The sequence below is a fragment of the Vicia villosa genome, unplaced genomic scaffold (genome assembly GCF_029867415.1).
Source record: "Vicia villosa cultivar HV-30 ecotype Madison, WI unplaced genomic scaffold, Vvil1.0 ctg.000283F_1_1, whole genome shotgun sequence".
Taxonomy (NCBI): Eukaryota; Viridiplantae; Streptophyta; class Magnoliopsida; order Fabales; family Fabaceae; genus Vicia; species Vicia villosa.
Window position 1 is genome coordinate 906,772 of NW_026705121.1, and position 15,165 is coordinate 921,936.

General features: G+C 32.1%; 1 protein-coding gene across 2 annotated transcripts; it reads right to left on the bottom strand.

Annotated features, from left to right (window-relative positions):
• Positions 1 to 2,772: 2,772 nt before the first annotated feature.
• On the bottom strand, positions 2,773 to 12,643 carry LOC131626372 (oxysterol-binding protein-related protein 4C-like). Of its 2 annotated transcripts, XM_058897187.1 has the most exons (7): positions 12,542 to 12,643; positions 10,537 to 10,692; positions 4,334 to 4,579; positions 4,142 to 4,238; positions 3,690 to 3,984; positions 3,374 to 3,476; positions 2,773 to 3,186 (listed from the first exon to the last, which is right to left on the bottom strand). In XM_058897187.1, exons 1-7 carry the CDS (start codon positions 12,542 to 12,544, stop codon positions 2,935 to 2,937), a joined length of 1,152 nt encoding a protein of 383 aa, XP_058753170.1. In that variant the 5' UTR covers positions 12,545 to 12,643; the 3' UTR covers positions 2,773 to 2,934. The 2 variants fall into 2 exon arrangements, with proteins under 2 accessions (XP_058753170.1, XP_058753168.1); XM_058897185.1 differs by lacking the exon at positions 12,542 to 12,643 and having other exon boundaries at positions 10,537 to 10,704.
• Between the last annotated feature and the right edge of the window lie 2,522 nt (positions 12,644 to 15,165).

The window sequence follows — 15,165 nt, forward strand, 5'->3', positions numbered from 1 at the left end:
ATACACATATTTACGCCAAACTGAAAGATAAATAACACCAGTAATTGTTGACCCAGTTCGGTGACAAACACACCTACTCTAGGGGCATACCAAGCCAGGAATGAAGTTCACTATCAACAGTATTAATTCAGAGCTAAACATCCCCGTTTATAACCCCTCACTTAATCCCTACCCAATGAACCTTCTACCTAGATCCTATCTAGATATGGAATATCCCCATCCCACTTCCTATTACCGCAGTAATATTGTACAATTTTCCAGTCCCAGGAGCTGTAGCAACGACCTAATACCCAAAGCATTCTGATCACACAGACAAGCAGTTTGGAAGACATACTTCCATGAAAATCCCTAGCCAAGAATCTTGACTATGAACACTACCTTGGAGTTACTTCAAAGCTTCCTCCAAGAACAATACATACTCCTCTTGCCTACAGGCTTCGAGGACTACAGTGACCTTCCCACAGTCCGGGAGGTTCACTTTGACAAACCCTAATGATTACATCTTTTCTACTCGTTGGTTGTCTATACTTTCTAGGTTATCAACACTTCTATTTATAACATATATCCAACTGGATTTGGGCCTTCAATCACAACATATTTGCTGTTACAAATCGCAGTAACTTCTGTACAAACAAGGTCTTCAATCTTTTAGTTTCCGAGAATATCTACATATTTAGAAACTATATAATCTATAAATATTCTGATTTGATTCTTCTGATTGATTCCTCAAATTTTCTTATTGATTCTTCAGACCTGTTACGTAAATATGCCTTTATTTAATTTGCATAATATCCCTGAATATTCTGCATTCTTCTGTAGTAATTAAATCACACAGATTTAATTAGAACTCTTCACTTCATCTTAGGCATGATGTCGTAACATCCCATGTGACATGTTATTCCAGATGTTGAATTACTTCAACATAACATGTTCTATCATTTCAGTGGGACTTCTTTGTTGTACCTGTTCTTCTTATACATTACACAAACTGATACTTTTAATTGTTTTACAAAAATTAAGCCAACCCTAAAAACAGAGAGCTAACAATATCAAAATTAAAATCCTTCATTTTGCATTTGATACATTCTCAATATTATTTTTTACCACATCAATGATTATTCCTTATTTAAACTCTGCGCCTAAATATAAGATTCTTTTAGAATATTCAAATAGACCAAATGCAAGCTAATCAAATTGAGGAGCGTATGTGTTTATGCATCTTTCTATCCATTTGATACCAAAATGATAGGGAATTTCTTACCCCACTCTATGAGGTGGAAAAGAGCCCTGTGGAAATCTTAAAATGCTCCTCTGTTTTTGAAGATGTATTTCCGGATGCATCATTTTTAAATTAGCGACATCTTGTTCAAGTTTATTTGAAACCAAGATGCTCTATGCCACTTACATCATCAAAGTGGGCATCTCATTCATCAACTAAAGTCAAGACTTGGTCGAACCATTTTGTTGAAAGGATGCATGAGTTCACCAAATTGAGAGAGATTGAAAGAGAATCAAATAAATAAAAATCAAAAGGGGTACCACCCATAGTTATAGATTTTGGCGGCGACAAGTCTTTCAGTTCATTTTAGTTTTTCTTTATCAATTTATTATATGTAATCTTGTATTGATGTTAATGATGTCTAATATATACATTTTGAAGTTTACAAAAAATATGCATTTATTACATGTTCTATTTTATTCGGGAATAGAATTTCATTATGTTCTGCGAGGTTCCGAAAATACATCTTCGGATTGAGATAACAGGGTGGTACCGAAGATGCATTTCCGAAACATCCCCTGGTACAAGATATAAATTTTGAGGTCCATAATTATCTACAACTATTATAAATATGGGGCACTTGTCTGATTATTTCATACCAAAATACATTACACCAGAGTGAACATCATTTGACATGTCAAAAATGTCTACTTTAACATTGTGAAACCCTTAATTGCATTTAAGATCAATGAGTACACCCCTCTTGAAAATTTGAAATATATACTGCAGAATCTCCTATCATATAACGACAATCCAAAAATTGTGAAGATCGAGTACTGTTCGCCGTCCGTTTACAACAAAGGGAAGATTGAGTTCAACAACTTTGAGCTGAAGACGGTTGCAGATTTAAGGTCTATGTGAAATATTTTTTCTATTTTGAAAAAAAGTTCTGATAGAGATGGTTGCGACGATTTCGAGATCGGTCGAAGATATTATGAAGATGTTACAACATCCACCTGGATATTGAAATTTAATGTTTGATCTATACTGATATCACCTATGTAATGCTTTTTTTTTATGTTACCAATGAAATTTTTATTTTGTTAACCTACACCTTTCTTGTTTTTCTGCTTTTCTGCTTGAGTTTCAGTATAATACGGAAATGCAACTTTGTATTATTTACGGAGATGTATTTATGGATGCAACATAACTACAAATTTGGGACGTCTTTCAGTTTCAGTTTTAATTGTATGTTTTTGGATGCGTCCAAAGATGCATCTCTAAAATCTGAAAGCGTTATTATACTTTTACGTGGTAAAGTAATTTGCATAAATCAAACTATTATTTAATAAGACACTACAATAATTCAAATGTCCTACTACTTTCATCTATACCTTTCACAAAACACTCATTTAAAAATTAGATGGTGAACATCCTCATTAGAATTGAAGTCGATGACTCACAAATAAAATTCCAATTTGTTACAACATCATTATTATTCAATAATTGAATATAAAATTGTATTACATCCATCATCAAGATTTCACCTAAATTAATAAAAAGTTCATGTACTCCTTTAAAGAGTTTTTTATGTTCTTCACAATAAACCATCTAAAGTAAAACTTTGTCCATTTTGATAATTAAGTACAAAATTGCACAATAATTTTTTTTACACCAAATAAAACTAGAAAATAATAAAAATACATAGCTAACAATTATAGTGCTATGATGGGAGCAGCTGATACACATTTATGAATAGGTGAACAGTCCCACCCTACTTCTTTGCTGTAAGACACTACAAAATGTTTAGGAATCCAATTTTCCCCTTTTGACTCTCTTTCTCTTACAAGCTCCCTTTGTCTCTCCTCCACTACTTGCTTTGCTTCTCTTGCTTTCTCCCAATCTTTGGTCATTATGGCTTGGCTCAACTCACTCCAAACATTCACTGATTCTGTTGGCCACACACACTAATGAACAAGAGAATCTCATGTCACATTCACTAAAACATGTCCCTTAATTACTTGAACACAAAATATTGTCTCTAAAATGACATTGACTGATAATGATTTAGGAAACTAAATTCCTTAGCACATGCAAGAAAGAAATTGGTTCATAATGAAATTAAGAAAAAGGTGAATTGATTTTCATTAGTACCTTTTCATCAATGAGAATAGGTGCTTTTAGCCCTGAAATGACTTCTGTTGCATCATATATCACTCTAACTTGCCCATTTTTTCTATCTTTCAGTTTTACAATCCTACAAAACAAATTTGATGAGAAAGAGGACAGACACTTTTCGATACGACATATACTCAAACTTGTATTCGTGACTCTGACAGGCTCTGCGCTGGTAGAGTTATCAATCAGTGTATCGAGCGTGTATAATAATTATTGAGACTATTTAGTAAAAAATATAAACTTCCATTAATCAAGTTTGTTTAGGATCTTTATGAAGGAAGATAATACATACCTATCCCAATGACCATCAATTTCATATAAAACTTTCAAGGATGAAGAGTCAAGGATCTTCCCTTTGATGACTTTATGATTTCCACCAAATCCTAGAAAAGAATGACTTGACTTGTAGGTTAACTCAGCTACTAAACCTGTCTCTAAGCACCTTATATCAACTGTGCCAACCCAATCAGCACCAGGAATTGGAAGAATTCTAAATAAAAGATGAGGACAATTCATCTCATATGTTTCTCCATGGTTTAAGAGCTTCAGTTCCCTCTTACCATGCACTTGAGCTTCAACTGATGTGCCTACACATTGATTTTAAGATACTAAATACGAATACGATACTAACACATAGACATCAGTAGTAACAATTTTTGTGCTGGTCAACCTCAAGTCCACGCCTCTGTGGCTACGAAACGATACAGAAATACTAATGATCTTAGATAAGGTCAAGATATATACCATAAAATTTAGGAACAGGTTGCTGACACCATATGATTTCAATATTTTCCTTCTGATCAGTTGCGTGGAGGGCCGTTACCGGAGGGTGGTGTGACACCTACATATACATGCAAACCAAGAACTTTATTAGCGTGTATCGAATCTATCAAGGAAACTTGCTCAGCAAGCAACCATTTGAGAGTAAATAAGTACCTGTTCAAGTAAGACATTTAGATTTCCCTTTGAAACATGATGAGTCTCACCAAGAATAGGATTATAAGGAGCAACCCCAAAAGATGCAGGACGTGTGGTAGATATGCACCATGCTACAACAGATATGAACCTATCTAATGGACTCTGTCCTCTGTTGCATGTGGTAAGGATGTCTGAAGCAGTGCAATATACTGATTCACCATAGCATTGTAGTTGGGATTTTGGTAAGTTAAACAATGGTGGCAACTGCATGTAACACAACATTTTCAATTTTTTCATCATTCTTTTTAGAATACATGTTTCAAATTAAGATGATTTGTATTTGCAAATTTCTACTACAAAAAATATATACAAGTAGATGCATGCATGATTGTGTAGTATTTAGTAGAAGGAAGGGTTACACGTAAAATTAATTACAAATTTAGAGTAAACGTATACAAAAGTTGCTGTATTATTTACTGTAATAATAACCAAGTAACGTAATCCAATATTAAGATTTTTAAAAATTCACCTAAATTAAGATTTTTTGCTTAAATTTGTTTATTGTTTTTCAAGGGTGTTTGTGGTTAATGAAGTGATTGAAAAATTTTGTTTGAATGTGTTAAAAAATAATTTTGGGGAAAGAAATGGTTCAAGCTAATTTAAAAAAGGGTCCGGCTAACCTGGATAAGGAACATTAAATGAACTTTAATTATATTTTGATTTTTTAAAAGTAAATAGTACATTAAATATATTTAATTATTACCTGAATTTTTCTTTCATACAGTGCATAATTGATACACATAAAATTAAATGAAATTTAGAGTTTAAATATTATAACTTTATTTAAATATGAGAACTTAATTTACTAAAAATAAAATAAACTAAACAAAAAACATTAAGAAACTCACAAAGAATTAACAATAAAATATTACAAGAAAAAATAATAACTAGAAATAAAAATTTATATCAAATTTAAATATTTAAATGTTTTAGAATAAATAAAAAATGGAAGAAAAAAAACACTTTATCTACAATATCATTTTTTAAACTACATATAAAATGAAAATGTAATTTTTTTTTTTTAAATTAAAAAGTTAGTAGGCGATTAAGAATGAAATATGCAAATACAATAAGAGTAAATGAAAATGGAAAGGTTGAGTAAATATTACGTAACGGTTTCTAAAATTTCAATTTGTGGTCTTAAATAACACCATTTTTATAACAATCATAAATAACACTTTTAATAATAAGCTCTCTTTTTAATGATTATTAATGGATCCATGACGTAATTAATAAGTCTTAACGAGTGCCCCTGGGGCACTGGTTAGCATTGCCCTTTAAAAAATTAAATTTGATTAATTGAATGAGAATTTATGGTTTAATTAATTTAATTTTTTAATAAAGACAAATCATTAAATAAAAAAAAAATGGGACATGCAATTTAATTCAACACCTAACAAAAATGATAGTTGAACATACTCGATCAATTAAACTTATTAATTTTTTAATTTGTTAAATAAAAATTTATGGTGCAACGCAAGTCCCTCATTCAGTTAAACATATATTTGTATTTTTTTTCATTTTTTATGAAGAGTAGAAGGGAAATTCAATGATGAGTTATCGCTATATGAAATTAAAAGAATATTCCAGTTTCTTTATCATGCTTAGTGTGTGGATTCAAATATCTTTAAGAAGATTATTGAGAAAGAAACAACCAAGGAGGCTTGAGATACTCTCAATAAGTTATATGGTGAAAATGAAAAGTTAAATAAAGTGAAGTTACAATCTTTGAGAAAGCAATATGAAAACTTGCAGATGAAAGATGATGAAACCGTTGTTGAGTTCTTCTCAAAGATGGTGGCTTTGACAAATCAAATAAAGTATTGTGGAGAAAAGACTATGAATTGCAGAAGGTGGAGAATGTGTTGAGGGATCTTCCAGCCAAGTTTGATCACATTGTGGTGGCAATTGAAGAATCTAAAGACTTGTTAGAGATGAAGCTAGAATAATTGCAAGCATCTCCTGAGGGCGCTGAGATGAGATTGAAGCAAAAGATTCATAAAAGGTATCTGAACAGGAACTGCAAGCAAATTCATCAAGAAGGTGAAATAAAATTCCTCAAGAAATAACAAAGTTAAAGCAAAATGGCAGAAGAAGTTGAATGACAAGGTAAGGCTGCAAAAGGCCAATGTGAAACTAGCAAGAATGGTGCTAATCAGAACAAGAAGAGCAATAAGAATGTTAACATGGATGAGGTTCAATGATATTGCTTTAAGAATCTTGGTCATTATGCTAGAGATTGCTACTACAACAAGAGCAATGATGAAGACAAAGGCGTGGCTCAATTTCCTCATTATGGTAGCAGTGAATCTGAAGATGTTATCTTGATGGTTGCAACATATTTGGCCTCAGGGAGAAACAAATGTGCAGTACCTTGATACAGGTTGCAGTAATCATATGACAAGCAACAAGAACTGGTTTGTCAAGTTGGATGAATTAGTTAGGATCAACTCGTTTTGCAGACAACAACATGGTGACATCAGAATGAATGAGCAAAATCAGAGTGAAAAAGAAGGATGTACATGAAGCCATCATCAGTGATGTCTTATATGTTGATTCAATGGCAAGTAATTTGACCATCTTAGATAAATTACTTGATAAGAATTACACAATGAAGCTGGAAAGAAAATAACTCAAGGTGTTTGATGAAATGTTTAAAGCAATTATGAGGGCACCTTTATCAACCGACTGGACATTCAAGGTCATGACCAATATGCTTGATCATCAATGTCTTGCATCAATCACATCTGAAGATAAAAATTTGGTTTGGCGTCAAAGATTTGGCTATCTTAATTTCAGAAGTCTTAGCTGATATATATGAAGAATATGGTGTATGAACTTTCGAATATTAAAGTGCCAAAGCAGCTGTGTGAGGAATGTTGCAGAGCCAAGCATACAAGAAAGTATTTCAAACACGACTTGCCAATGAATTCACAATAGAAACTTGAAGTTGAGCACTCATATGTATGTGGTCCATTTGAAGTAAAATCACTAGGAGGAAACTGCTATTTTCTAATCTTCATAGATGAATTTACAAGACATGTGTGGATTTACTTGTTGGAAAAGAAAAGTGAAGTATTCAGTAGTTTCAAAAAGATTCAAGTTGATGCTTGAGAAACAAGTTGGACACACCATCAAGATATTGAGAATTGATGGTGGTGGTTAGTATACATCAATAGAGTTTGCTCAATTTTGTGACATGGAAGGGATTGAGCATGAAGTGATAATACCCTACACACCTCAACACAATGGCATTGCTGAAAGGAAAAATAAAAAACATCTTGGATATAGCTAGGAGTATGCTTAAAGCAGAGTAAATGCCTAAGCACTTTTAGGGAGAATCCAGCTTAACTGCAGTGTACATCATCAAGAAATGTTCAACAAAGAAGTTGAACAACAAAACTCCTTATAAAGCCTAGTCAGGGTTGAAGCCAAGTGTTGTTCATCTCAAAATATTTGGCTCAATACACTTTAGACATGTTCTTGAACAACTTAGAAGAAAGTTGGATAATAGAAGCCATGCTATGGTCAAAGTTGGATATCAGTCAACAGGTGCTTACAAGTTGTTAGTACCTAGTGAAAATAAGGTAGTGATCAACAGAGATGTGGAATTTGATGAAAGCAAAAGATGGAATTGGTTGCTTGCTTCACAAGATTCAGTGCAAGAAGGTGAAATCTCAAGTCACATTAGAGCTACACTGCATGATGAGGAACGACTTGAACCAACTGAGCCTACATAAGTTCATGGAGTAAGAAGGTTAAATAGAACCAAGACTCCATCAGTCAGGCTGAATTATTAGGAGAGATTCCATTATCAAGCTATTAAAGAAAATGGTGAGCTAATTGAAGAAGCCATGATGGATGAGGCAGAACCAATCAATCATGTGCAAGTTCTACATGATGAAAATTGGAAAGTTGCAATGTTTGAGGAACTCAAGGACATTGAGAAAAAACAGACATGGGAGCTGGTTGAGAGCTCCGACAAGAAATTAATTGATGTAAGATGGGTTTACAAGCTGAAGTTGAAACCAGATGGTAAGATTTCCAAGTACAAACAAGATTGGTTGCAAAATGATTTTTCCAGAGACCTAGAGTAGATTTCAATGAATTATATGCATCAGTGGCTAGGCTTGAAACTATAATGATCGTTGTGGCCACAATAACATATAAATTTTGGAAGATTCATCAACTTGATGTGAAGTATGCATTCTTGAATGGACATCTAAGGGAAGAATTCTATGTGAACCAACCACCAGGCTTTGAAGTAAGAGGAAAAGAAGGTTTAGTATATAGTTAAAAAAAAGGCTTTGTATGAATTGAAGCAAGCATCTAGAGCTTGGAATAAGAGAATTGATAACTTCTTAATCAAGCTAGGTTTCAACAAATACACATCAAAACATGGTGTTTATATCAAAGACTTAAATGAACAAGACTAAGTCATTATATGTCTTTATGTATATGATTTATTGGTTACAGGTTCAAATGAAGTAGAATTGACAAAGTTCAAAGCAAGCATGAATACTGAGTTTGAAATGTATGACCTAAGAATGTTGGCATATTTTCTAGGAATGGAAATCATGGAAACCAAACAAGGCATTTTCTTGAATCAGAAGAAATATGCAGAGGAGATATTAAAGAGATTTAAGATGGGTAGCTGCAACCCTGCTATCACATTAATGGAGACCAACATCAAGCTGAAGAAGGAATCCGAAGAAGAATTGGTTGATAATACATTGAATAAGAAGATCATTGGATCTTTGAGGTATCTCTGCAATACAAGACCTGACATTTGTCATAGTGTTGGATTGGTGAGTAGATTCATGGAGAAACCAAGGCTATGTCATCTACTTGCAGCAAAAAGAATCCTAAGATGTATCAAAGGCACGTCAGATTCAGATCATGGAGTGCTAATGTCTCATCAAACAACTAGAACTGGAGCAAGGATATATGGTTACTCAAACTCATATTGGAGTGGTGATCAAGATGACAGAAAAAGCATAGCTGGCTACCTGTTCATGCTTGGATCTGCACTAGTTTCTTGGAGTTCAAAGAAGCAAGAGACTGTTGTTTTGTCCTCATGTGAAGTAGAGTATCTTTCAGGCTCTTATGCAACATGTCAAATACTTTGGTTAGACCTGTTGCTTGAAGAATTCAACATTGGTGACTATGGAAAAATCAAGCTGCTAGTAGACAGTCAATTAGCCATAGATCTAGCAAATCATCAAATGGGTCATGGTAAAAGTGAACATATAAAAATGAGGTATCACTTTCTTAGAGATCAAGTTAGCAAAGCAAGGTTAACTATTGATTATTGCAAGACAGAGTTGCAATTAGCATATATCTTGACAAAAACCCTTAAAGTAAGCCAGGTTTGAAGAAGTTAATGAGAATGAGAAGCATGTTAAATCTGAATTAGGAAGGGGTATTGTGCTTAAGTCAATCTGCTTCAAAGATATACTCAAACATATATATCAATTTTTGTTGGACAGTCTGTTTTAAGGATATACCTGGACAGATATATTGTTTTAAGGATATATCCAGGTGAATATCAAACTATTTTTAGACAGTTTATTTTTAATTTCATTTGAATGACTAGTGTGTCTATAAATATCACCCCTCATTATAATTGAAAGAACGACACATTTAATAAAAGTTTTCCCCTCGATCACTCATTAATTTTCTCTCAATTTATCCTCATTTGTCAAGTAACTTGTGATGCAAATTATTCAGAAATACCTTTTCCTTACAAAAATATTTGAGCTTATATATTAACTAATTTCATCAAACAGTACAATAACACCTAGTTTATTAGATTTTCATTTTGGATGGAAAAATATGGTTGAAAGTGATTTAGAAGTTTTCTTAAACATAAATATAAATATGAATGTCGTATACTACGCATTGATGTCGTTGTCCACAAGGATAGTAAATGGTTGTTCCAAAAGAACAAAGGAGTTTTTCTATACATTACTATTTTCTGAGTACATTATATTCATATACCTCCATTTTCTTATAGTACCTAAAATATCACATAATATTCCTAAAGCCTTAATAATAAAAGAAGAAAAAAAGTAGAGAGGAAAAAAATTGAGAATATCTTTACTCGTTTCACACAACTTTTCAATTAAAAAATAAACATATAGAAAGTATATTGATAATACCTGGAGGGATGTGAGATCAGATCCTGACCGTACATTCTTGAATAAACTTAATAAGCGTTGTAAAAGATTTGGGGCATTGTAACCTTCTTCTGAATCTGATTCTTTTGCAACTTGTAGTGGCTTACTCACCACTATTTTTCTTTCTTTCTTGTCAACCTGCATCACCATTTTTTCACTTTCTTAATTCTTCTCTCAACCAATTAATTAAACTATCCTAAAACTTTGTGTGTCTCTCTCTATTGCAAATTAATGTGAACGGTTATAAAATCAATGCTAAGAAAAGTCCCATTGTTCACCAATGAAGGACTAATGGTGCAAATATTGGAATAAAGTAAGTTGTAATATATTCAGATTTTTGTCATTTTGTGCAAATAAATTTGTCATTTTTAAGAATAATAATTGTTTATTGGTACAACGAACAATTATACAAAATTGTACGATGATTAAAATCAAAATAAGAGTCCGTATCATTTTTGTCTTGCTCTTTTAAAGTTTTACATTTTTAAAAGCAAAGATACAAATTACCAACTATTTACGAACGGCTAAATACTTTCAAAGATAAATGGTTGATTCTTAGAAGAAAAAAAAATTAGATAATTGATAGTAAAACTTCTTATTTATGGTCCTCTTATTTATATCTCAACAAACTTAATTAATTATGGTCCTCTTCTCGATTTGGACAATATACTACTTTCTCCATCTTTAATTATAAAACGTCACATATAAATTTTAATTAATTAAAAATATTTACATACAAAATAAACACACTAGTTACACGATTAAATTTTATTTTATTTTATTTTATTTAAATGAAAGAAATAAAAGTGTCTTACAAGACTTTTTCATTACAAAATAGTTAATAGTTGGTAGATTAAATTATAGGATACAAATTTATTTTAGGGTTAAATATATTTGTGGTCTCCTAAATATTTTATATTTCATTTTTAATCCTTCAAATTTTTTTTTAAAAAAGTAATTTTTTAAATTATTTTCATCCACACTTTTGATCTCTCCTGCTAAAATCGTCGTTATTTATTCGCTAAATAGTAAATCATTGTTAATTTTGTCACTAAATTATAAAAACTATCGCTAAATTACATGAGACAAAAAATTGTGAATGAAAAATTTTAGAAGGATCATTCTTTAAAATGAGATTAAAAATAAAATATAAATATATTTAAGACGACCACAAATATATTTAACTATTTATTTTAATTAGTTAATAAGACTCAAATTACTTCATGAATTTTTTTGTCTTATTTGTAATATTTAATATAATTAACAGCGGAATTTGTTTATAAATATTAAATAGCATAAATTAAATAAAGTTTTAAATTTTAATTAATATAATATAGATAAATTTAAGAAAAAATATAATTCAAAATAAAATTATAAATTAATAAAAAAATCTATAAATTCTTAAAAATAAGCATTACAAAACAAATTTCTTTTAATCATATAAATTTACAAACCAGAAACTATCGGTTATAAGATAATTTGCTGTGAGAATAGAGATCCTAAATAGTATGAGAACGTGCATAAATTTGTTTTGATAATTTGCTCGTGAACTAAACAACAATTTTTTATTTAACAATCTATTAATCTTTTTATAATATTCCTCCACACAAACCCTCAAAATATTCATATTCTATGTCTAGAAACAAAATCTAATCCTACCTACTTATTATAAGACTTCTAACATAATTTACATATATTAAAAATAATACCTGTTATAATAATTTTTTAAATATTATTTTTATATATCTATCTATACATTTATGAATAATTCAAAATATTAATATAATAAAATAGAAAAATATAATTTACATATATTCTTCTACCTGCATTATAACAACACATCAAACAATTTCATTCTTTTGTATGATATACAGAGATTTTCAACATGAATATACACAAATAATAGAAGAAACAAATACCCCTAAAAATAAGAAACAGAGATGAAAATAAGAGTGCATGTAAAAATATAAGATATCAGAACACATACCATAATCTTCAAGTTGAAGAAGAAACAAGAGGTTCAAGAAAATATTATGAAGTTGAAGAAGATGTTGCAGATTGAAAGAGAAGTGTGAAGTTGAAAATTTATAGTACACTCTTAATTATATATAGATAGATGAGGATTCATCTCCATCTTAGGTGTTGTAAAAAGAAAAGAAAAATAAATTAACGTGGAGCCCACGTGTAAAGCCAACAATATATTTTATGGTTATTTCATATGCTTGGTTTTTTTCATTTTTATTTTGTTCTGTCTGTCCTATCAGTTTTTTCATAAGTAAAAATGCCTATCATAATTGAAATATTCATATGTGATCCTTTCATCTATTAGTTGTTACAACTAAAAAAAATTGACTTGCATGCATACTGTTATTCTTTTATGAAACTAAATTATGGTTGGAAATCCATCAAAATTTATGATGAATATTATCAATCTTGATGAACAAGATTGTTATCACCACACGATAACAATGAAAAGAGAAAAGAAATTTAAAGAAAAAAGACATTAGGGTTTCTGCAGTGTAATTCTCGGTCCACAAACTGTAGAAAATTTTATTATTCATTTGCAACTGCAATTTTTTTTTTTTTGGTTTATAACCACCGGTTTAGTCCGGTTCGGGGGAACAGCTCTGGCATCAAGTGGGTCAAGCCCCCTCCCGATCGCAGTTGCGGGGGATCGAACCGTGGTTCTCCCTACCAAGTCCAGCGCCAATCACCACTGGACCAACTAACGATTGGTCAACTGCAAATTTTGTTAATACAACTTTTTGACTTGCAAAATAATGAGGGTTACTCCCTATTTATTGGTTTAGGTTAGCTTGCTCCTTAAGCCAAAGCCCAAAACTATAAAAGTCCAAAATACCTATTTTGGAACTAAATCAAATCAAATCTATTTTAAATCTAAATTAAATCTATCTAGATCTAAAACAAATCTATGTGTAAAAAACTGTTTTCACACTTATAAACAAAACAAATCTTTTCGACACTCCCTTGTTTTTGTCGAGCAAACTACTTCGACACAAGAAATTACACTTTCAACACACCACCTAATTCATTGTGTCTAAGCTATCTATATTCCTCATATCGCTTGGTCTTCTGAATACTTCGACATGCACTTCCTTCGTCATGATGTCTGCAATCTGATTCTCAGTCCTGCAGTGTCCCAAGTTTATCTTCCCTTTAGCTATCTTCTCTCGAAGGTAATGGAACCTCATTTCGATGTGCTTGCTTCGACCATGTGCTATCTGATTCTTCGCCAGGTTGATATCTGACATGTTGTCGATCTTCATGGTAATTTCTCCATGATCTTTACCTGTTATCTCTTCGACCAAGTTCATCATCCATGTTCCTTGACATGCACAAAGAGAAGCAGCTATGTACTCTGCTGCGCATGATGATAATGCCACTACTGGTTCCTTTCTCGAACTCCAAGCAACTGTTGCACCACCTAGCATAAACACATAATCAGTTGTGGTTTTCGATCCTCAGTATCACTACACCAACTCGAATTAGTGTATTCCACTATCTTGCATTATTTTCCTTTATCAACTGCAGGAAATAAAATGCTATAGTCGAGAGTTCCTTTCAGATACCCTAGTATCCTCTTTGTTTCTTCTAGGTCCGATACCTTTGGCTTCTGCATGAATCTACTTACCATACCCACACTGTATGCTAAGTCAGGCCTTGTATGACAAAGGTATCTTAGTGACCCAATAAGTCTTTTGTACTGAGTTGGGTCGACATCATCTTCATATGCATCTTTTGACAGTTGCAGTCATGGTTCTGCAAGGGTTGAAGTCGAGTTGCATTCTTCCATCTCAAATCTCTTAAGAATTTCACTCGCATATCTTCTTTGATGCATCATCAAACCTCTACTAATTTTGTGGAATTCAATGATAAGGAAATATGAAATGTCACCCAGATCCGACATTTCGAATTCCTTGCTGAGATCATCTTTGAAGTCTTCGATCTCTTTCTTGCAGCTACCTGTTATTAACAAGTCATCGACATAGATACATAGTATTAGAAATTCATTATTTCTTCTTCTTACATATACTCTATGTTCAGTTGTGCACTTCACAAATTCCTTCTCCCTAAAGAAACTATCAATATTCTTGTTCCAAGCTCTTGGAGCTTGTTTCAATCCATACAGGGCTTTATGCAGCATGTACACCTTTCTTTCTTCGCCATGTTTCACAAACCCAACTGGTTGTGCAACATAGACTTATTCGTCTAAGGGGCCAATCAGGAATGTACACTTCACATCCATCTGACATATGTGCCAATTGTTCATTTCTACTAGACCAACAACTAACCTAATTGTTTCGATCTTGGCAACAGGTGCAAAAAATTCATCGAAGTCAATTCCTTCTCTTTGAAGAAATCATTTCGTCACAAACCTTGCCTCGTGTCGAGCCACTTCACCTTTGGGATTCATCTTCAGCTTGTATACCCACTTGACATCAATTGCCTTCTTGCCTTGAGGCAATTCGACAAGTGACCAAGTATTATTATCTTCGATAGACTTCACTTCTTCATTCATTTCTTTCACCCATTTCGAATCCTTCAATGGTTCAGCTACATTGACTGGTTTGACATCTGCACAGAAAGCAT